This window comes from Salvelinus fontinalis, chromosome 42, assembly GCF_029448725.1.
Source record: "Salvelinus fontinalis isolate EN_2023a chromosome 42, ASM2944872v1, whole genome shotgun sequence".
Lineage (NCBI taxonomy): Eukaryota > Metazoa > Chordata > Actinopteri > Salmoniformes > Salmonidae > Salvelinus > Salvelinus fontinalis.
In genome coordinates, this window is record NC_074706.1 from 11413858 (window position 1) to 11438009 (window position 24152).

General features: G+C 44.3%; 1 protein-coding gene across 4 annotated transcripts in view; it reads left to right on the forward strand.

The window, feature by feature from the left end:
• The window catches only part of LOC129841316 (mineralocorticoid receptor-like), a 111299-nt gene that overhangs the window by 67454 nt on the left and 19693 nt on the right, over positions 1-24152 (forward strand). For 3 of the 4 annotated variants that reach the window (XM_055909527.1, XM_055909526.1, XM_055909528.1), the window contains exons 3-6: positions 3729-3865; positions 19306-19422; positions 20344-20703; positions 22581-22725. In XM_055909527.1, the coding sequence (XP_055765502.1) occupies positions 3729-3865; positions 19306-19422; positions 20344-20703; positions 22581-22725 (759 nt within the window). The remainder of the gene's footprint in view (positions 1-3728; positions 3866-19305; positions 19423-20343; positions 20704-22580; positions 22726-24152) is intronic. The other variant, XM_055909529.1, reaches the window with a different exon arrangement.

Here is a 24152-nt window from a genome sequence, read left to right on the forward strand (position 1 = left end):
GTTGATAGCATACTTCATGTTCAAGACAACACCAACAACACCCGAGTATCATTTTCACAGACCAAACAAGTGATTCTGTTCATCAACTCGTACTCGGCGAAACATATAAAATGGCTGATTATTAGTGTTAGTTTGTTGCTGCAGCCTTATAAAGCACATTTGGGTGTTGGCACGGTTTGGGCCAGGAACAGATGGAAGGATGACACTAATATCTGGCTGTAGTATGAAAAGAGGTTGAGCTCATTGCAATAAACAGACATTACTGGAGAGAGCTGTGGTTACGTTGATTCTGGTGAAAGTACAATAGAGCTCTTCATACAAATGGACAACTGTTTCTCCATAGAGCAGTGCAATGAAAAGTCGGGGTCGCGGGGGAACTGCAGTGGGGTCGCCAAAATGTTATAAAAATGTACGTTTTTTGAGAAAGCTAATTTGATTTTTTTTAATTTATTGAGCAAATCTATTTATTGGTTTCTTTTCATTTTGATAAGATTTAAAAATGCAATGAAATTACCGATTTTAAGGTTGTGTCATTAGATTTGAGGTATGGTGGAGTCACAAGAAATTATTGGGGAAAAATAAGGTCCCCAGAAATTCTGGAGAAAAAAATTGGGTCCCAGCTGAAAAACGTTGAATACCACTGCCATAGAGGTTTAACAGTTTAACTGTACAGTAGAAATATGCTATTGAAATAAAGACATACCAACTAACAAGTATTAGATTCCAGAATGTTTGTTGTTGGTAGGTTCATGTAAAAACATTCAACAAACATTCCAGCAACAGGTATGCAGAGATAACCCATAGGGAATAGGGTGTCTGTATGTAGCCTATGTAAGTTCTCTATCCTGACTGGGCTGGGTGTTGTCTTCCTTCATTATACTACAGTTCTGTTGGAGCTGTGTGTGTGCACAGTCACTGCAGCCAGCCTTGGCCCGCTGTCTGTCTGCTTGTTTCATAAGCAGGAGCCGGGATGACCTACATAACTCCTCCCAGGGAGGGGAAGTCACCTTGTCGGGGACCGGCCGGCAGCGAGGCAGGGGCGCAGGGTGGGGGGGGGGGGGGAGGATGAGTTTATTGTGACGTGGCAAGGCAACTGGCTTACTGGCCCTGTATGCACAACGCATCTCTGCATCGTTTTGCTGATATTACAGAGTCCAGTCAATGCATTTTGGTGTGGGAAAGATGACTGGGTTTGTGGGAAATGAGGTCTGCTTAGCAGGCTGATCATAAATAGAACCCCCCCACCCACACACACACACACAGGCCCAGTGCCAGACAGATCCACTCACACACACGGATCTAGATAGAGCGCGTTAAGAAATTGAATGTGTGTGTAGATCGTCAAGGTTGAATTAGATCAGCGCTCCGGATCGTTTCTGCTTGCCGCTGTTGGTTTACCCCCTCCAGCAAGCCCTGGCAGGAGGTGTGTGTGGTAGAGCCAGTGTGTGTGCCTGAGTGTGTGTGTGTGTCTGTGAGAGAAGACAGCTCGTTTGATGAAGGATGTCGGTAGAATGCTAACCAGACAATCACCTTGTGTGTTATTGATTGAGACGAGAGAGGTAATTAGATGGAAGGGGGGAGGTCGTTTTTAATGTCTTGATACGACGTGTCCTGTTTCTGTACCTATCTCCTTGTTTTTGTTGTTTCGGTGGGGGGTAGGGCGTGTGTGTGTGTTTCTATGCATGTGTGTTTATTTGTGTGCATAGGTTATTTTTGTGTAAATCAGCAAAAATGTGTATTATAGACTAAACATATATTTTTTACCATGTACAACTTTTACTCCACAGTACTGTAGCCTACATTAAACACTTCAAATACCCCGGGAATAATAAGCCTTCTTGTCAATAACAGCGCTGTGCTCTGTCTGTTTTTTTCATCTCTCTCTACATAGACTGCATTTGGTAATGGCTGACTCAATATCTGGAGTAGACATTAATAACTGGCATTAATGAATGGCACGCCCTGAGAAACAAGCCTTCAATATCTTACCCACTGTACACAGTGTATTCACAACTGCTCCAGAGTTTACTCACGCAATTTAGGCTGATGCCATGTGCATCATTTGAAAGGGTCACTTTCAAACCTTTCCACAGGACATCACTGTGCCGCTGCCGAGTTCCTGCCCCGAAAACTATGTCAGGTTTCACCCAACGATTTAATCTGATCTCTGCTGATTCAGCGAAACTATTTGGAGCACCCAGGCCTGGTCCGTTTTGTAAATGTTTGGGAAAAATGTATACTTCTCTCCTTCCCTTCCTCTCTCTATCTCTCAGTGCTCAGAGAGATTTATTTTATGGTGCGTGTAACTTACAGTATAGATTTGAACTTATCTACCGTAACGGCGTAGCCATATCTTATCAAAGCCTCATTTTCGACCTTGCCTAAGTACAGCAGGCCAATTGACCAATGACACTGGCTACACAGTACAATATTGAGTCGTCACTCAGTATTTCTTGCATAACCCCAGTACGCTCTGGTTAAGTTGACCTAAGGCATAGGTGAACTCGTCTGGCATATTATTAGAAAACGTCCCCGTAAGCTATAGTGACCCCGTAAGCCATAGCATGACTCACAACATAGAAATGGAGAACAACATGATTGAGCAAACGTGTGTGATGTGTCATCACATCAACGCGTACATAAGTGGCCTACAATACCCTAAGCCCAGTGACTAAGCGATCCACCTATATACCTGTGTGTGTGTGTGTGTGTGTGTGTGTGTGTGTGTGTGTGTGTGTGTGTGTGTGTGTGTGTGTGTGTGTGTGTGTGTGTGTGTGTGTGTGTGTGTGTGTGACTAAGTGTTCGACCTATCCGTGTCATCAATAACAAGTTAAGTCCTCGCCCCTGATTAGCACCTGGAGAATCATGAACTATGGAGCAAGACTCAGTGACATAACAGGATGTAAACTCTGCAGCCAGGTCAGTCCATAGTGGGAGCTATCCCATTATCAACTTGGCTGATAGTCTATCTACATTGGTTTGACATATCTCTCCACATGTGGACAACGGCGTAGGTCAGACCTACAGCCTACATATCTTAGAATCCATTATTTAGGAAACAGTTGTCTCAAAGTTGAACTTAGACATCAGCGATAGGTAGTTGAAGGGGAGATATTGTTAGGTCAGCCTAGTGTAACATCTGCTAACAGTTTCTACCTTTCGACTGTAGTGTTTCTGACTTTAACCTGTACTCTGTCATCTGGGCCAAATCAACTCCACAGTCTTGCTGTTATTTTGCACAAATACGTACGCAGGCACACACACACACACACACACACACACACACACACACACACACACACACACACACACACACACACACACACACACACACACACACACACACACACACACACACACACACACACACACACACACACACACACACACACACACACACACACACACACACACACACCCCTCCTCACAGCCTCTTGTCTGTCCTTTGTTTTTCTTAGCCTGCTAAAGACGTCTCCCCTGTGTTTCTGTCAGCGTCATTTCCAACTCACTGCAGTAAATTTGAGAAGTGCAAAGTCCTTTCTCTTTTCTGTCAGTTGGCAGGGATCCTTCATGGTTAGCCACATTGTGCGGCTAATGTACTGTTCACGTAGTAAAAAATGTGAACGTTTCATAGTATTTCAGAGGCCTCCGTTTCTGATGTTGTTGGATAACAATTACTTTGGCAGCTTTAAGGACTAAACTGTGTCGTCTCTGTGCTTTTGTTTCAGCGCGTCGCTGAGACACCCGTCGTCCACAGCCAAAGTGTGTCTGGTTTGCGGGGACGAGGCATCGGGATGTCACTACGGGGTTGTTACATGCGGCAGCTGCAAGGTCTTCTTCAAGAGAGCCGTAGAAGGTAGGAAAAGTATGATATGCCTTTCCGTTTGGGTCTGGGTTTGGGTGCTTACTAACGTGCCTCCTGTTGAAGTCTGAGGAACCCTCCCTTCTATGGCCTCAGACTCAAAATGGGACACAGTGTAAAGTAAAGTCTTAAAGAAAGTGTGAAATGAATTTTAAAGAGCTTCTGTTTATAATCTGCTTTTCTGTCTATAGTAGAACAGTTGTTTGTGACAGGAGTATGCCTGGTCAGAAGATATGTGGCCTTTAAAGATAATTGTCGGCCATTTTGGTTGTGTGCAAAACACAACCCCTCCATTAGCGGGTTGAAACCTCAATGCTAAGTTAAGTTAGCGCCCTGGCGCTAGGCTAACTCACACCAGTCTCCGTATAGTCTCAGAGGAATAACCTCCAGGAGAAAATGCTGAGCTAGCAACAAAGTAGCCCAAACCCAAAACATACTCACCCAGAGAGAGGTGACACCAGACCAGTCAGTCTAAAAAAACACCCGTAAAGTTTAAAAGGAAGTTGTAAACTGGTGTTTACGAATGACTCCATTTTTGGAGCTTTTAGATAATTACCTGTCAAATATTTATAGTTTTAAACTTAAATGTATGATTCAGTCAGAAACAAATAAGGTTAAATTGCTCAGCATGTACAGTTTGTGGCCTAAGATGACTGAAAACGTAATAAAAACCTCACAAACTACATACTTCTCCCATAACAGCCCTTTATGCTGTGTTTTAGCTGGGGAAAATCAACAAAAACTCATAATGCGCTTTTCATTTTTGTGTGTAGCATGAGGCGCTGGGCTAAATCTCACACACACACAAACATGCACGGGCACACACACACACAAACATGCACGGGCACACACACACACACACACACACACACACACACACACACACACACACACACACACACACACACACACACACACACACACGCACTCTCTCTCTCTGAGGAGGCAGGCAAGCACCAACAAGGCAGTCGGTAGGTGTTTTTTCAGCAGTCAACTGAGGAACTACAGTCAACTCCTATTGAATTATCTTAATTTGATGATATTTACAAACAGTCAATATATGTATCCCTATGAAACTGGATTAGGTCTCCTGGGTTATCGGATCAGAAATGATATCATTCCACTCTGAGTGTGCCCGGGAGGGCTGGGAAGAGTTAACATATAACAGCTGAAGATCTGTGTGTTTGTGTGTTTGTGTGTGTGTGTGTGTGTGTGTGTGTGTGTGTGTGTGTGTGTGTGTGTGTGTGTGTGTGTGTGTGTGTGTGTGTGTGTGTGTGTGTGTGTGTGTGTGTGTGTGTGTGTGTGTGTGTGTGTGTGTGTGTGTGTGTGTGCGTGCGTGCGTGCGTGCGTGTGTGTGTGTGTGTCTGTGTGCGCAGCTGTTTGTGCAGAAAGCAGGCAGCAGAGTTGGCCACATGAGGTTGGTTAAGAGTGTTATCACCCAAGCCTATTCAGTCTTATTTTAGGCTCATTCAATTCCAAATGGGATACACAGTAGGAATCTGTAGACTGTTTACCTCATGGGAAACTGCTGCGATTTCTGTGGAACAACTGCTGCTTTGTTTACTTGCTCAATTAGCCCCTAAACATGTCCTCTTTCTGTGTGTTAGATAGCCATGTCAAATGATCAAATCAAATTGTATTTGTCACATGCGCCAAAAACAACAGGTGTACACTTTACCGTGAAATGTTTACTTACGAGCCCTTTCCTAACAATGCAGAGTTAAAAAGTAAGACAAATTAATAAAACATGTAAAAGGAAATCATAATAAAAATGTAAAAAGAAACAATAAAATAACGAGACAATATACAAGGAATACCGGTACCAAGTCAATATGCAGGGGTACGAGGTAGTTGATGTGAATGGGGGCGTTCTCGGCCCTCTGTTTCCTGTAGTCAATGAACAGCATACTCACGTAGGTGTTCCTTTTGTCCAGGTGTGAAAGGGCAGTATGGAGTGCAATAGAGATTGTGTCATCTGTGGATCTGTTGGGGCGGTATGTGAATTGGAGTGGGTCCAGGGGGTCTGGGATGATGGTGTTGATGTGAGCCATGACCAGCCTTTCAAAGCACAGCTACGGGGTGATAGTAATTTAGACAGGTTACCTTGGCCTTCTTGGGCACAGGGACTATGGTGGTCTTCTTGAAACATGTAGGTATTACAGACTGGGTCAGGGAGAGGTTGAAAATGTAAGGGAAGACACTTGCCAGCTGGTCAGCGCATGTTCTGAGTACGCGTCCTGGTAATCCGTCTGTGAATGTTAAACTGTTTAAAGGTCTTACTCACATAGGCTACGGAGAGCAGGATCACACAGTCATCCGGAACAGCTGGGGCTCTCATGCATGGTTCAGTGTTGCTAGCCTCAAAGCGAACATAGAAGGCATTTAGCACGTAGGCTCGCGGCTGGGTTTCTCTTTGTAATCCGTGATAGTTTGCAAGACCTGCCACATCTAACAGGCATCAGAGAGGTGTAGTAGGATTCGATCTTAGTCCTTTATTGAAGCGTTGCCTGTTTAATGGTTCGTCAGAGGGTGTAGCGAGATTTCTTATAAGCATCCGGACAAGTATCCTACTCCTTAAAATGACTTAAGGAGAAGATTGGTGTCACATCTAAACTGATACTGTCAGGTATTGTAGGCCATCACTCTCTCTCTTAGATGTGGAATAGCCTAGTTACAAGCTATAGGAATTGTGGGTAATGTAGTGTATTGTATATTATGTTTGAACTGACTACTCTGGGGTCTGTTCTGGTGCAGCTGCTGCCTCGTCAAACTATATGAACTAGTGGGATGATGTCATCAAGGTTGCTTGTACTGTAGTATGTGTGTCCTTTGTGATGTGTGCAGTGAGCGCAGCTAGCGCTTACCTTACCTGACATCAGCATAGCTGCTAAGAGGGGAAGGGTGGGGGAGAGAGGATGAGAGGTAGAGGGGGAGGGAAAGAAAGGTAGGGGGGATGGGAAAGAAAGGGGGAGGGAAGAGAGGTAGGGTATAGAATGAGAGTAGGAGAAAAAGACTGGGGAATTACAAAGAGCGAGACAGAGGGCAGAGAAACAGACATAGAAGGGAGGGAGAGTGAGAGAATGAAGCAGCCAGAAAGAATGAGAGAGAGAGAGCGAGAGGGGGACACAGACAGACACAGAGAGGAGGGGCTGAGAGAGAAAGTAAGCGAGAGAGAGGGACCAAGAGCGAGAGAAAGAAAACTAAAGTGATGTGTCAGCACCGAGCTCCGGAGAGGTGTAAGTAGGACGTGAGGAGACGTTCTACTTCTCCTCCTTCCCCTTGTCCCTTCTCCTCCTCTTCCTCAATGTGAAAAACCTGGCCTCTGTGAGTCTGATAATGAGCTATGAGAGGAGACTGCAGAACAACGTCAATACAACGGGAGAAATAATCCATGTTTAATTTCTGTCAAGGCGCCCCCCAGCTGCCTCACAGGCACGACGGCTTCCGACTGCCTCCGCCCATTAGACCCAGTTACAGACCCAGAGTCTCAGACCCATTTACAACCCACAGCTAGTTAGTATTCTTTACTCATCGTCAGCTCACATTAAAATCCTGTGTACTAGGGAGGGGCCACTTCCTCTCAATGACAAAGTCGAGGAGTCTATAGGCTGATCTCAGATCTCTTTGTGTGGCATTGGCAATAACCATAGGATTAGGCGATACTGTACAAACAGGTCTGGGACCATGCTACGGAGTGTGTGAGTAGTGGAAGGAACTGGAATATAATCTATAATTCAGGTTATAATTTTGGGTTAGACATAAGCTAGGTATGGACTGGGTTTGTGTGAATGGTAGTTTTTGGTGGTTTGGTAAGTGTAGCATTAAACTGTGGTCGGCTGAACAGTATACCACTCTGATCTCAATGGAACTTCTCATATACAGTATATACACCTCTTGGGCCAGTAACCGAAAGGTTGCTAAATCGAATCACCGAGCTGACAAGGTCAAAATCTGTCGTTCTGCCCCTGAGCAAGGCCGTTAACCCACTGTTCCCCAGGCGCTGATGACGTGGATGTCAATTAAGGCCCCCCACCCGCCCCCCACCTCACTTTGAATGTATTCAGTTGTACAACTGACTAGGTATCTCCCTTTCCCTTTCCACTCCATGCTGCCTCCCACCAGACTGAAACCAGATGATGTTTCATTCATTACGGAAATGTTCGCCCACTAACTGTTCCCTTAAAGTAAAGATCTCTCATTTCAATTCATAAATATGCCATAGTTATTTAGAGAATAACGGTGTATGCATTTTAATACTCATTCGTTTGTCTTTTTATATACATTTAGTTGATATGACAAATAGCCTTCTCTGTGTAGCTGAACACAAGGCATCATTTATTGAGCTTAGCAGCTGTTGCTAAATGAAAAGGGTTATGGTGGCTTATGAATAACACCCAGAGGTATTGCTGTAGAATCATTATCTCCTATAAAGTTATAGACAAATTATCATTCATTTCTGAGCCTTGTTGGTCATTGTTTCACCTCATACAGTACCTACAAAACTAACTTTTCAGGCTTACTGTAGTCTCTGTTACCTCACGTAGGAATTTGGTTTGTACATGGCTTGAATTGAGTTAGCATAGCAGACAATGTATATAAAAGCGGTTAGAAAAGTGTGGATACAGTACGTTTCCAAGCCAAGCATCTTCACATATTGAACTAGTCTCTACTACCCCCTCCCCTAAAGCCTCCCCTCCACTACCCCTCCCCTATTCCTCCCCTCCCTTATCCCTACCCCTCCCCTATCCCTGAAGTCATCCCCGAGACAGTGTGTTGATACAAGACAGCTGGGCTCTGTAAACCACTCCATGTGGACTGCTGCTCTGGGCTGCGTCTCAAACGGCACCTTAATTCCTAAACAGTGCATAGCGCTCTGGTCAAAACTAGTGCACTATAATAAATAGGGTGCCATTTGAGACACATCCCTTTTCTGGTCTGGAAGACTAACTGTTGAGTGCTGCTAGCTTATTATTCACATGTCATCAGTGGTTTGGCATACCGTTCTGTTTAATAATAGTCAGTACAGTTCCTTTATTCCATGACTTATTGTTTTACTGGCTTTTACTTTATTGAACTCAAAGGTCTACTGTGAAACCGTTCAACCGTGTTACAGGCTAGCCGTGTATAGTATTGCAGTATGTGGCACGGGGATGGTTAGCATTACACGGATGTAAAGCTCTCTCTCTCTCTAACGCTCCCTCTCATTCTCTCTCTCTGTCACTCTCTCTTCGGGCATCAGTGGAAAAGTTCATCTGAGGACACGAATGGTACTGTTTATGAGTTGACTGGCAAGTCCGTGCTCCAATCAGATGGTTTATATTTTGACTGGCAGGTCCGTGCTCCAATTAGATGTTTTATATTTTGACTGACAGGTCTGGGCTCCAATCAGATGGTTTATATTTTTACAGACAGGGCTGTGCTCCAATCAGATGTGATGCCTCCTCCCACCTACTCTAGCTGGACTGGGTGCCTCAGGTTGTCTCATATAACAGCATCTGAAACCCAGCCATTTATTAGACTCAGTCCCCGTCTCAGTCCCTCTCAGACGAATGGCATACATGTCCTTCCATCAGACTTACAGTAAACATACATTGATGTAATGTATATTTATTACAGTCATGCTATATGCATTTTCATATGTTATAGAGATGTGATGTCCTTTGACTACTCTGATATATTTTATACGAAGTCATGCTATATGCAGAATAACCGGTTAATACCCATCATAACAATAAGCATGGTGTTCCAAAATGTTATATTAATCCAAGTTGTATCATACAATGAACACCACTTGTCCCTTTAACGTAAGGTAAGGTGAAGTAAGCAATCATGGATTATATCAAAGCAGGCATTATAGCAATCTAATCCATACTAACAACGTTACATAAACTAACAGTAAGTCATTAAGACCACCTCTTAGGTTGTGTTTGACCCACTTCGTTAAGGTTACCTTAATCTCGGTAAACCCAGAACTAAAATCTTGCCTAATTACTGTAGGTCAGATGCTCGTAACATTTATATTTACCTGTCTGTCCACGAGAAATTCAAGTTACCAAGACACCCAGTGAAATCAGTTTTTGATCAGGCACCTGTATTAGAGCCTATAGACACCTATATAATCCATGACGACAGTGCCCTCCCCTTGACCCCATTAACGACTGTCAACGCAATTAGTGAACGAGGCCAGACAGTGACTGACTGAGGGTGCAGAATTTCCTTAAGCCTAGTAATTATGCTAGATAATTAAAAGTAATTGTGTCATTAATGGAAGCCGAACCTTTTCACACCACAGTTGTATTAATTAAATGTTGCAGGCAACAACAGCTGTGGATGATGCAGTGATAAAACACTAGGCCTGAATACTATATATTTTTGTGCAGATTACAGTAATTGGTTTAGCAACATGAGTAAGTAGGCCAAGTACTAGGGTTACCCAAGGTTCATTCAACTATTGTCTATCCTCTGAATGCTAGTCACCTTAGTAGCAGTCCTGGTTTATTGTAAAGGCCTTTTAAACAGTGCTACGTGGATATAGGCCTACGGCAGGCCTTCTTCAACTTGTCCAGCTCCAGACCCAAATGAGCCTACACTATCAGTGGTTGCCAGTTATTATTAATTGGTTCATTCTAGTATTGTGCAGCTTAGATGAATGGCAGGTAGCAGTCTTAGAAGCAGTCCTAGTCCATTGTTTAATAGACCTATGGCAGTGCTATGCGGATGTATCGTAACTGTGAGTGCCAGTTAATATCTAGCCAACAGACGGACCGGTCCCTCCGTGTTTCCTCTGTGTCCTTAACTCAACCTGACCTGAGATGACCCACATAGAAGTGTGTGTGTGGAGCCACTCATGCCCTCGTTGCCCCGTGGCACTAAAGGCCTCAATCACCACCCATCTACTTCCTCTTCCAGGCTGATACCTTTGTTCTTTGACATCAATGCAAAGAGTGTTCTGAGCGCTGGGTCGCTGGGTAGGATACACCTTAAGTGTTTAACCAAATAACACCGCCAGGCCAATCAGATGGGCTTTATCAATGTTATCACTGGCCCATTGGTTTGTGGTTGATAGGGACACTGTTGATACAGTTGCGGTGTGGGGTGTGTGTGTGTACTGTTGATGTGTGTATTGGTGTTGTGACTGTGCTTTGCAGAACGTTTTTGAAGAAAATAGTTTTTTTTGTGTGTTATGACTGATAGGTATCTGAAATTAAAGTTGTGTGACTGTACCTACTACACCAAGCCAGATTAAATTGCGTAGGTCTATATTATGCTAAATATGCAAGTGTGCCAATTATCCTACACCTACAGTATGCATGTCATTACATAGACTGTTGAATTATTGCATCACAAATAGTAGAATTCCTAGAGGGACTAAGCACTGTGGTTGTCGTGGTAAAGCTGGGAAGTTCAACCTGTAGGGGCGGATGTGGTTGCCGTGGTTACTGGGTTAACCTTTAGGATAGGCGGTGAGTCAGGTCAGTCAGGTGACTATAAAAACAGCAAATCATGCGTACACCGTTGTGACAGACGGGGCAGTTGGGAAATCAAAGAGGGTTGTATATGTGTAACTATTAGCCCCAGAAACAGGTTCTGAAGCACTTTCTGATTTGGTTCATTTGGAAGAGAAGTCACGTTTGTTTTGGCCCGCTGACAGAAATGTTCATTTTCAAAACCGCTCTATAAAAGAACGCTGCTCCTTCCTTCCAAATAGAAATCAGTTATATTGTCTTTCATGTTCTTAAATGTCAACTGTAAAGTATTTTGTCTGTAATGCCTTTTTCGCTATGTGTTGGACCCCAGTAAGACTAGCTGTCACCATTGGCGTTGACTAATGGGGATCCTAATAAATCAAATGATGGAGGTCCAAGAGAACATCGACCACTAGATGAGGCGTGTGTGAGAGGGGAGGATGGAGAGGTAGGTTAAAGAATGGGGACTATACCTTCATGGATATAGACTATACCTTCATGTTGAAATAAAGCCTCATTAGAATGGGGACTTGATATAGACTATACCTTCATGTTGAAATAAAGCCTCATTAGAATGAGGACTTGATATAGACTATACCTTCATGTTGAAATAAAACCTCATTAGAATGAGGACTTGATATAGACTATACCTTCATGTTGAAATAAAACCTCATTAGAATGAGGACTTGATATAGACTATACCTTCATGTTGAAATTAAACTACATTAGAATGAGGACTTGATATAGACTATACCTTCATGTTGAAATTAAACCACATTAGAATGAGGACTTGATATAGACTATACCTTCATGTTGAAATAAAACCTCATTAGAATGAGGACTTGATATAGACTATACCTTCATGTTGAAATTAAACTACATTAGAATGAGGACTTGATATAGACTATACCTTCATGTTGAAATTAAACCACATTAGAATGAGGACTTGATATAGACTATACCTTCATGTTGAAATAAAACCTCATTAGAATGAGGACTTGATATAGACTATACCTTCATGTTGAAATTAAACCACATTAGAATGAGGACTTGATATAGACTATACCTTCATGTTGAAATTAAACTACATTAGAATGAGGACTTGATATAGACTATACCTTCATGTTGAAATAAAACCTCATTAGAATGAGGACTTGATATAGACTATACCTTCATGTTGAAATAAAACCACATTAGAATGAGGACTTGATATAGACTATACCTTCATGTTGAAATAAAACCTCATTAGAATGAGGACTTGATATAGACTATACCTTCATGTTGAAATAAAACCTCATTAGAATGAGGACTTGATATAGACTATACCTTCATGTTGAAATAAAACCACATTAGAATGTCCCAGTGAGAGAATAATGACCATGGAGATATGCAAGGCTGTGAGCCTGGGGTAAAATAACAGAAGTTTGAGATAATAGGGGACTAGATGGGAAACACAGATCAACTTGGATGGTGGGTGCCTATTCCCTCTCTTTGAATACAACATGTATAGAGTGTGTGTGTTTGAATGACTTCCTCAAGGTGTACCATGAATCTAATAGGAACGTGTTGAGAACTTCTTTTGAAAAAAAAACACTGACAGACGTCGTCATTGAAAACAAATTAGTGCTTTTGAGCCTGTGTCAAATTCTCCCCCCAAAATGTATCTGGTGAAAGCCATTTAGGAGCTGACTGCCTTAATCCAACAACACCAGTCGTTACACAGCTGTATGCAGCCAAGGCTGCCTATGTCTAATGTGTTGGATGTGTGGTTAAAGAAATTGCCTGGCTAGAATAGACATACCACTGGCAGGATTTCTGTTGTCGTTGTGTGTGAGTGTGATGCTTGGTAAACACTAAATATAGCCTAGCCTAATGACACAAGTGTCTTAGACAAACGCCTCTTCACTCAATGCGGGACAGATATCGGACAACCTATGACCACGAAACACGAGCCACGGTCTCAAGTTCAGACTATTTAAATAGGAACTGCATAAAGGCTGCAGTACTGTATGACCTAAACCTGTGGAGGACATGGGCCTCTCAGACTCTTCTTTCAAGGACGTTCTCAGTATCTGGCAACCCGGGCCCCCCCCCCCCCCCCCCCCAAAAAGAGTTGTTCAAAGTATTCCCCACATAGTAATATCCCATAGCTGTTTTATGCTCCAGTTGACAGGCAGGGTCCGCTCATAGGCCGGTTGCCAGATTTTGATGTCACAAATGCAGCATAAAGGAGACATCAATGGAGTCGTCCAGGAACTCCCTTGGTTGCCATGTAATGGACTTCTCGCTCCTGGAGCTGCTTGAGCACTTACAGTAGTAATGTAGCCGTAGCCCTTTTAAGATGATTGCAGGAGATTTTATATTGTATTTAAGTATAGTATTATAGAAAGGAAACTATGTACAAAAGGTGTTTTTGGTATCACTATAAAAAGTATAATGTTGATTTGATCTGTTCCATGGTATATGGAAACATTATGATGTAATAATGGTCCACCATGTCCATCAGTGCACATTCACATTCTAGGAATGCTTTTATGGAGTACAAATAGAGGCAATGGTTTCTTGGATTAAATCAAATCAATTTTTATTTGTCACATGTGCCAAATACAACAGGTGTAGACCTTAGTGAAATGCTTACTTACAAGCCCTTAAACCAACAATGTAGTTAAAAAAAAAAAAATACCCCCAAAAAAGTAAGAGATAAGAATATCAAATAAAGAGCAGCAGTAAATAACAATAGCGGGGCTACATACAGGGGGTACCGGTACAGAGTCCATGTGCGGGGGCACCGGTATAGAGGCAATTGAGGTAATATGTACATGTAGGTAGAGTTACTAAAGTGACTATGCATAGATAATAACAGAGAGTAGCAGCAGCATAGAAGGGTGGGGGGGGGGGGGGGGGGGGGCAATGCAAATAGTCTGGGTAGCCATTTGATTAGCTGTTCAGGAGTCTTATGGCTTGGGGGTAGAAGTTGTTTAGACGGCTCTTGGACCTACACTTGGTGCTCCGGTACCACTTGTCGTGCGGTAGCAGAGAGAACAGTCTATGACTTGGGTGGCTGGAGTCTGACAATTTTTAGGGTCTTCCTCTGACACCGCCGGGTATAGAGGTCCTGGATGGCAGGAAGCTTGGCCCCGGTGATGTACTGGGCCGTGCGCACTACCCTCTGTAGTGCCTTGCGGTCGGAGGCCGAGCAGTTGCCATACCAGGTAGTGATGCAACCAGTCGGGATGCCCTCGATGGTGCAGCTGTAGAACCTTTTGAGGATCTGAGGACCCATGCCAAATCTTTTCAGTCTCCTGAGGGGGAATAGGTTTTGTCGTGCCCTCTTCACAACTGTCTTGGTGTGCTTGGACTATGTTAGTTTGTTGGTGATGTGGACACCAAGGAACTTGAAACTCTCGACCAACTCCACTACAGCCCCGTCAATGAGAATGGGGGTGTGCTCGGTCCTCCTTTTCCTGTAGTCCACAATCATCTCCTTTGTCTTGATCACCTTGAGGGAGAGGTTGTTGTCCTTGCACCACACGGTCAGGTCTGTGACCTCTTCCCTATAGGCTGTCTCATCATTGTCGGTGATCAGGCCTACCACTGTTGTGTCATCAGCAAACGTAATGGTGTTGGAGTCGTGCCTGGCATGGCAGTCATGAGTGAACAGGGAGTACAGGAGGGGACTGAGCACCCACCTGTGAGGGGCCTCCGTGTTGAGGATCAGCGTGGAGGATGTGTTGTTATCTACCCTTACCACCTGGGGGCGGCCCATCAGGATGTCCAGGATCCAGGTGCAGAGGAAGGTGTTTAGTCCCAGGGTTCTTAGCTTAGTGATGAGCTTTGAGGGCACTGTGGTGTTGAACGCTGAGCTGTAGTCAATGAATAGCATTCTCACATAGGTGTTCCTTTTGTCCAGGTGCGAAAGGGCAGTGTGGAGTGGAATAGAGATTGCATCATCTGTGGATCTGTTGGTGCGGTATGCAAATTGGAGTGGGTCTAGGGTTTCTGGGACAATGTGAGCCATGACCAGCCTTTCAAAGCATTTCATGGCTACAGAAGTGAGTGCTACGGGTCGGTAGTCCTTTAGGCAGGTTACCTTAGTGTTCTTGAGCACAGGGACTATGGTTGAAAATGTCAGTGAAGACACTTGCCAGTTGGTCAGCGCATGCTCGGAGTACACCTCCTGGTAATCCGTCTGGCCCTGCAGCCTTGTGAATGTTGACCTGTTGAAAGGTCTTACTCACATCGGCTGCGGAGAGCATGATCATACAGTCGTCTGGAACAGCTGATGCTCTCATGCATGTTTCAGTGTTACTTGCCTCGAAGCGACCATAGAAGTTATTTAGCTCATCTGATAGGCTCATGTCACTGGGCAGCTCTCAGCTGAGCTTCCCTTTGTAGTCTGTAATAGTTTGCAAGCCCTGCCACATCCGACAAGTGTCGGAGCCGGTGTAGTACGATTCGATTTTAGTCCTGTATTGACGCTTTGCCTGTTTGATGGTTCGTCAGAGGGCATAGCGGGATTTCTTATAAGCTTCAGAGTTCCGCTCGTGGCTTCTGATTGGGGTATGTACATACAGGCACTGTGGGGATGACGTCCTTGATAAACTTATTGATAAAGCCAGTGACTGATGTGGTGTACTCAATGCCATCGGAAGAATCCCAGAACATATTGCAGTCTGTGATAGCAAAACAGTCCTGTAGTTTAGCATCTTCTTCATCCGACCACTTTTTTATAGACCGAATCACTGGTGCTTCCTGCTTTAATTTTGCTTGTAAGCAGGAATCAGGAGGATAGAATTATGTTCAGATTTGCCAAATGGAGGGCGAGGGAGAGCTTTGTACACGTCTCTGTGTGTGGAGTGAAGGGGGTCTAGAATCCCCCCCCCCTCTGGTTGCACATTTATCATGCTGCTAGAAATGAGGTAAAACTGATTTAAGTTTCCCTGCATTAAAGTCCCAGGCCACTAGGAGCTCCGCCTCCGGATGAAAGTTTTCCTGTTTGCTTATGGCGGTATACAGCTCATCGAGTGCGGTTTTAGTGCCAGCATCGGTCTGTGTTGGTATGTAGACAGCTACAACAAATACAGATGAAAACTCTGTAGGTAGATAATGTGGTCTACAGGTTATCATGAGATGCTCTACCTCAGGCGAGCAAAACCTTGAGACTTCCTTAGATATCGTGCACCAGTTGTTGTTTACATATATGCATAGGCCCCCACCCCGTGTCTTACCAGAGGCTGCTGTTCTATCCTGCTGATTGAGTGTATAACCCGTCAGCTGTATGTTCTTAATGTCGCCGTTCAGCCACGACTCGGTGAAACAAAGATAGTACAGTTTTTAATGTCCCGTCGGTAGGATATACGTGCTTTCAGTTCGTCCCATTTATTTTCCAGCGATTGAACGTTAGCTAGCAGGACGGAAGGCAAAGGCAGATTAGCCACTCCTTGCCTGATCTTCACAAGGCACTCTGATCTTTTTTCGCGAAATCTCAGTTTCCTTCTCCAGCGTTAGCTGGGGATCTGGGCCTGGTCGGGTGTCTGTAGTCTCACTCCCGTCCGACTCAATGAAGAAAAACTCTGTCTAATCTGAGGTGAGTAATCGCAGTTCTGATGTCCAAAAGCTCTTTTCGGTCTTAAGAGACGGTAGCAGCAACATTAAGTACAAAACAAGTTACGTACAACGTGAAAAAACAAACAAAATAGCATGGTTGGTTAAGAGCCGAGTAGATGGCAGCCATCTTCATATTTATTATAGTGGAGGACTAAGTGATGAATCTGGAAATGGGGAAATCTGTTGGAGTAAGTTGAGTTAAGTATGTGAACGAATAGATTCTCTGTAGAGCCGATGAGGATAAACAATATTTGTCCGGTTCATATAAAGTGTACGGGGCTAAATCCCTGGAAAAGGGATTTATCACTTATCAGCAAACACCTTTTGTAAATGTTGAGAAACACAAAATCCACACACACCCGCCAATACATACAGGAACTGTACAGGAATACTGTACATGCACACACACACACAATTTGGAGTGTGTAACTTTCTGACAATGATGAACAGGATTCATGGGAATGAGCTGGACACTGGATAGAAGGGCTCCAAGACAAGTTTTCCTTTTTTCAGAGTCTGAACCATCCAGTGAGGGGGCGGGAAGAGGGCAGGAGGGGGGGTGGGGTTAGCGTTGTGCGTTTCCTGTGTCGCAGTTTACTGTTTTTTAGAGCAAGAAAAATGGGCTTATGTAAGAGTCATGTGATTTAGACAGAAATAGTGGAGGACTGGAGGGAGCTAGACCTAGCTACAGCTGCTGCCTCTCCTCTCCTCCATTCTCTCCTCTCCCCCCTCCACTTTCCCCTGGCAGAGATCAGACTACACACACACACACTGTGTAGCTTCACACACGCACACACACACACAGTAGGGTCACACATACTGTACATTGACGCACAGTCATGCATGCATGCACACAGAAGGCCAATGCAGCAATACGCTTGCATGCCAACACTCCCACACACATGCTCAGAAACGAGTATGCATGCAGGTACGCACGTACAGTAGGCACTCACACAAAAACACACATGCATGTACCAGTGGAGGCTGCTGATAATGGCTGAACTGGAGAAAATGGAATGGCATTAAACACCTGGAAACAATGTGTTTGATGTATTTGATTCCATTCCACTGATTCCGCTCCAGCTATTACCACGAGCCCGTCCTCCCCAATTAAGGTCCCACCAACGTCCTGTGGCACGTTCGCACACCCCCACTTACGTAGACACTCAGACTGTCATCATCAGATGAAATGTAATGAACTAATGTCACTGCATCCTGTTTTCTGGCTGTACTCAGTGCATCTCGCTTGGCCACTCCTTGTGGCTGTGACATACCATAGTGAAGGTTTTCGGGCCATAGCTCGGGTCAGTGTGTGTGTATGTGTATGACAGTCATGGTGTGTGTGTGTTGCTTCCATGGTGCGGCGCAGGCGCGCTGAGCTGGCCGTCCCTGGCCTGGGGAACGAATGTGTGTGTGTGTGGGCGCGTGTGGCACTGAGGCTGGCGGACGTGTAGAGAGGAAAAGAAGAGAGGGGTGGGTGAATAGAGGAGAGGAAGAGGAGGAGGAGACGTACAGTGCTGGTCCAGTGGAGCGGAAGCTGGCTCTCTGAAACAGGAGATCATTTGGTTTAGCTGTGGGCTAGGCAGGGAGGCAGAGGGGGATTCTCGGCCTATTAGCGTCACTGTCAGAGACTGGATAAGCCCAGGCACTAGTCAGAGAGAGAGCGAGAGAGACACACGGACACACACACATAAACGGGCTGCGCGCAGGCATACACACACACCCAACCAATGCCTCAGCCAACCACACTCGTGTTTAGATATAGTACCCATGTACCATACAGAGACACCATTAGTGACTATTTATAGTTCTAGTGGAATAATCCCATTTATTGTTATGTGCAGTCAATTGTAAAGCCTACGTTTCTATAGATGTAGTATTCATATCATGAGACCATACTGGCCAGTTGAGGAAGTCCTCAGTATATGTACTGTATATGTCTGTGTGCAAGAATGGCTTAAGGTATCAAGATATCTTGGTATTTTAGGTTGTTACAGTATATTATGGAAACACTCCAATGCATTTGAGTACAGATGTAGGATCTTAATTTGAGACAGATTTTTACAGCAGGAAAATAATCCCCCCAACAGGATTTCAACGATTATGTTGATTATAATTAATGGACATTTTTGTTGGGGTTGATAAGTTGTTCGTTAGGGAAAATCAAATCTAAAGTGTCAAAGTGTAAATGACTTCAGAAGCATTTTTAAACATTAAGTACACAACGTTTTCCTGCAATAGGGTGATCAAATTAAGATCCTACATCTAAGTTATCCTATTGTCCTCCATATGTTTCAGCTTCCTTCTGTCTTGTTTCTCAGCGTTTGGCTCACTATTAAACTTCCTGTCTTCCTGTCTGTGTGTGTTAAGGCCAGCACAACTACCTGTGTGCCGGAAGGAATGACTGTATCATCGATAAGATCCGGAGGAAAAACTGTCCGGCCTGTCGAGTACGGAAGTGTCTCCAAGCCGGGATGAATCTCGGAGGTACGGAATCATAAATGCCAGACATCCTAAATCTGAACCTATACATCTAAAATAACACCATATTCCAAGGGAATGTGAGCTTTCTAGGACTAAGGGCTATTATTGCTGAGCGGCCAATCAGATTCCTAGTCTGATCATAGGCAGGTTCAATGGCAGGAACCTGTGAAATATGTCGGTGCCCGACTAGTCGTAAAATTGTTGTCGAATCGGTGCTACTTTGAGACGTTCTGTATCATTACAGAATACACAGCCAAGTACAGTTTGCAGGCCAATATTAACGTGTGATAGAGTTTGGATACTGCCAGGGAACCAAAATAGACTTGCTTATAGAGCAAAAAAGGTTTTCCGTTTTACCGCTATTGCAATATACAGAACAAATGTTTTCCTTACTGTACTTTGTCAAAGGTGGACAGTCTCCAAATCCTGATTCACTTCCTAACATACTTTCCCTCTGAAAGTTACAACGTCCCTGGAGAGAGGCAGAAAACTGTTCTGTTAGGATATCTTGAGCACTACTACATCTGACAAACAGAAATCAAAGTGCCGATAGAATATTTTATTTGAATTTTTGATTTAACCTTTATTTAACTAGGCAAGTCAGTTAAGAACAAATTCTTATTTTACAATGACGGCCTACCCCAGCCACACACTCCCCTAGCCACACACTCCCCTAACCCTGACGATGCTGGGCCAATTGTGCACCACCTTATGGAATGGTCAAAATGACACTTAGCTTCCAAAAGTCCAACAATTGTCAAACAAAGTTGTGCTCAAATTCAGCTTGAATATTTGTAGCTACTTCAGTACGTACACTACTTTACATGCTCTCTGTCAACAGAACATTTTGAAACACCACAATGCAGAAACATCATGATAAGTTCTACTTTAAGTTGGAGCATCATTCTCTCTTCCTCCCTACAGCGCGGAAGTCTAAGAAGCTAGGCAAGCTGAAGGGTGTGAACGAAGACTCAACCCCCACCAAGGAGGGGGGGCAGACGTGCCCTGGATCTGGAGGTGGAGGGGGGTACTTGTCCTCGGGAGAGAAGGAGCTGAGCATCAGCCCCACTAACGCCCTGGTGCCCCACGGCCCTGGAGGTGGGCTGGTGACCCCATACCTGCCCCCGTCCATCTGCAGCGTGTTGGAGCTGATTGAGCCAGAGGTGGTGTTTGCGGGCTACGACAACACCCAGCCTGACACCACCGACCACCTGCTGTCCAGCCTCAACCAGCTGGCTGGGAAACAGATGATCCGCGTGGTCAAGTGGGCCAAAGTACTTCCAGGTTAGAGTGAGATACAGTATCTTCCTTTTTCCCCCTAATATTTTTGATGGCTTTGGTGAAGGAGGCCAAACTACTTCCAGGTTAGACAGATATGGGGGTTCTAGATGGGATTGGGCGGTACAGATGTAAGGAAGAGTGGCTTCCTTTCCTATACAGTAATATCTTTGATGGGGACATCTGAAACAGATAAATGTCTAGAGTCAACTTATTCCGATTCTATTCCGTTCTAAATGCTTGGGGGCAGAGACATGGGTAAATCTCTTGAGTGGGCGTATTGGCTGTTAGGAGAAATCACTATCATGTATTTTATACTCAAGGGATATTTTGACATGGTGTAGTAGTATTATTAACATTTGCGTCTTCTGAATATATTCGGCAGTAATTTTCCCGATCTTGTTAGGAAATTATTCCGCAATGCTTTAATGAGATTAGCCATAGCATCCTATTTAAAGCCAGAATGTAATCAAGATTTAAGATTTGGAAACAGAGCTAATTTACATTCATCAGCCTTTTATTAAAAAAAATGTAAATTTAACTCGTTTACGAAAATTTTTACTTTAATATACCATTTATTTTTTATAGAGGTAAGTTCCTAAAAACTGTCAGTTGGTGAAATATTCAAAAGATGCCTTACAGTCACAGGTACCTCTTTGATGCCGTTTAATTCGCTGCATTGCAAATATTTGATACCTCTTCCAGGGTGTCTGCTTGCCGTATCCGGACGTATAAATAGAAAGACACAGTAGGTGGAAACCAGCCCCTCTCTCTCCCCTTTCCTTCTCTCTGAGTCTCTCTGACTTTGAAAGTTCCACTGCATTCAGTTTACATTTGGACTTAGCTCTGCTAATAAAGCTCAGAAGCTCAACTCCAGAAGACTCGCACTAATAAGGCAGACTGCTTTGCGCTACATGGCTGCTGTAGACTATAAACAAGCCTTGTACTGGACAGTACAGTGCCACAGTACACAGGAAGCCTAGTATATGCTGTGAGCAGCATCCTGTACTGTAGTCACTGTAAACCCTATTGACTTGTTGAGTGTCTTCAGTCTTCAAGCACTTTGATGGGCGACCGAAAAGTTAATCTTTTAATAAGCATCTTAGACCCAGCTATAGATTCTTCCAGGGAGCACCATTGATGTACAGTAAGCCAGTTATTTGAATCAAGAGCTTGGAGTCCTTAAAAAAAAGCCACAGGCGTAGCCAGCAATACAACCCACACACTAATTCAACAATGAATTGATACCGTGACACATCGCGGGCTTGGCAGCGGTTGCATGGCTGACGACTGACATGCAAAGCCTGGAATAGTACCTAAGCTCTGATAAGTCACTTTCAGTTGCAGCATCCGCAACCTCGTTGGGACTATGCATTATAGAATGAGGAAGTGTTTATATGTAATGTTCTGTATAAAGTTGGAGTGAGAGATTGGCAACTTTCCCGTTGGTCTATTTAAGGGCCCACATAGACAACAGGCCAACAATTAGAAGCCTTGGGGGATTTTGTGTAAAACACCGGGCGAATACTCTGCAGCGGTTTGTTCATGTCTGAACAAATATTGGTGCTGCTAGGCACCTTGCCATATGTGTATACACACACACACACACACACACACACACACACACGAGACAGAGAAAGAGAGGAAAGACTGGGTGGATGCCTCATGGGTTGTTGTACCTGTGTCTCTCTAGGTATGTCACTGGTCCTGCATTCACTACTGTACTCAATTTAAGACTCACTACCTCTCATCGTTTCCCTTCCCATCAGCCCCCTCGATTCAATTCAATAGCCTTCATTAACAGTGGACTTCAGGGACTTTCATTGCCAAATCAAACATTGTCCTCATATCACATCAATAATGGTCCTCTCTCTCTCTCCCAGGTTTCCGGGGCCTGCCCATAGAGGACCAAATCACCCTGATCCAGTACTCTTGGATGTGTCTATCCTCCTTCAGTCTCAGCTGGAGGTCCTACAAACACACCAACGGACAGATGCTCTACTTCGCCCCCGACCTCGTCTTCAACGAGTAAGTCTGTCGACCACCGACCTAGTCGTCTCGCACGCCACACTTTACAGATATGCAGTATTCAGATTTTTTTTTTAGAGTTCCAAACAAAGCCAAACGTCAAGTTCATAGTTCCTCCTACTTCTCTGAGTGACGACGGGCTTGAAGAAACTGCTGTGTCTTCTGACTGATAGTCGGATAACCCTGCTCCCTAAAGCAAAGGCTTTTGTAGCTCTAAACGGCTCCTCGATCCCCAGAGCACAGTTGATCAGAGCGGAGCGGGGAGTCAATGGGGCATGTGATACGCTCTAATATATTTGAAAAGGAAGAGGAAATGTATATGGGGCAGCTGCGTATTGGAGCTGTGGTGCATGACTGGTGCATTGAAGTAGAGGGTAATGGTATGGGACCTGGACAGGGCCAGGGCAGAGGGAGAATACTGGCCCCTACAGGTGGATGGGGAAAGTGCATCACGCCCAGATGGAGTGGAATTGATAGTTGGCTTATTTGATTTTGTAAAAGAAGGACTTCAATGCAATGTTTCCCGGCACACACAAACAAAAGACAGACAATAATGAAGTCATTGCAGAGACCAAGTATGTTTGGATACAATGTCATTACATGTAAAGTAAAATGAGAAAGTTACATTCTATCATTGAACTAATTCCATCTACGATCATGAAGTTAACTACAGTAGATGTCTTCCTAAGCATGTGCTGCTGATACATATTCTAAGAACTTCTGAAAAGCATGTCTGACGCAGTTACAGTGGAACTGCCTGTCTATATGACAGATGGTCCAGGTATTCTGGGTGACGATCCCCATGAGACGTATCCTACACCAACTTGATTTACTGCATGGCCTGGATGTCGGCTGGAATGTCCACAGTGCTCTGTCACGAAAACCTGCATGTCACCCTAGTGTCCCCACTATGTCAGTGACTGACCATGGTATCAGGCCAAGGTCCCCAGTTAGGAGGAAGGCTATAGCATGTCCCCGTAGAGATATAGACGAGTAGAGAAACTAACCCGTATGTCGCTCTATAGAGACGTGTAGAGAAACTAACCCGTCTGTCGCTCTATAGAGACGTGTAGAGAAACTAACCCGTCTGTCGCTCTATAGAGACGTGTAGAGAAACTAACCCGTCTGTCGCGCTATAGAGACGTGTAGAGAAACTAACCCGTCTGTCGCGCTATAGAGACGTGTAGAGAAACTAACCCGTCTGTCGCTCTATAGAGACGTGTAGAGAAACTAACCCGTCTGTCGCTCTATAGAGAAACTAACCCGTCTGTCGCTCTATAGAGACGTGTAGAGAAACTAACCCGTCTGTCGCTCTATAGAGACGTGTAGAGAAACTAACCCGTCTGTCGCTCTATAGAGACGTGTAGAGAAACTAACCCGTCTGTCGCTCTATAGAGACGTGTAGAGCAGAGAAACTAACCCGTCGG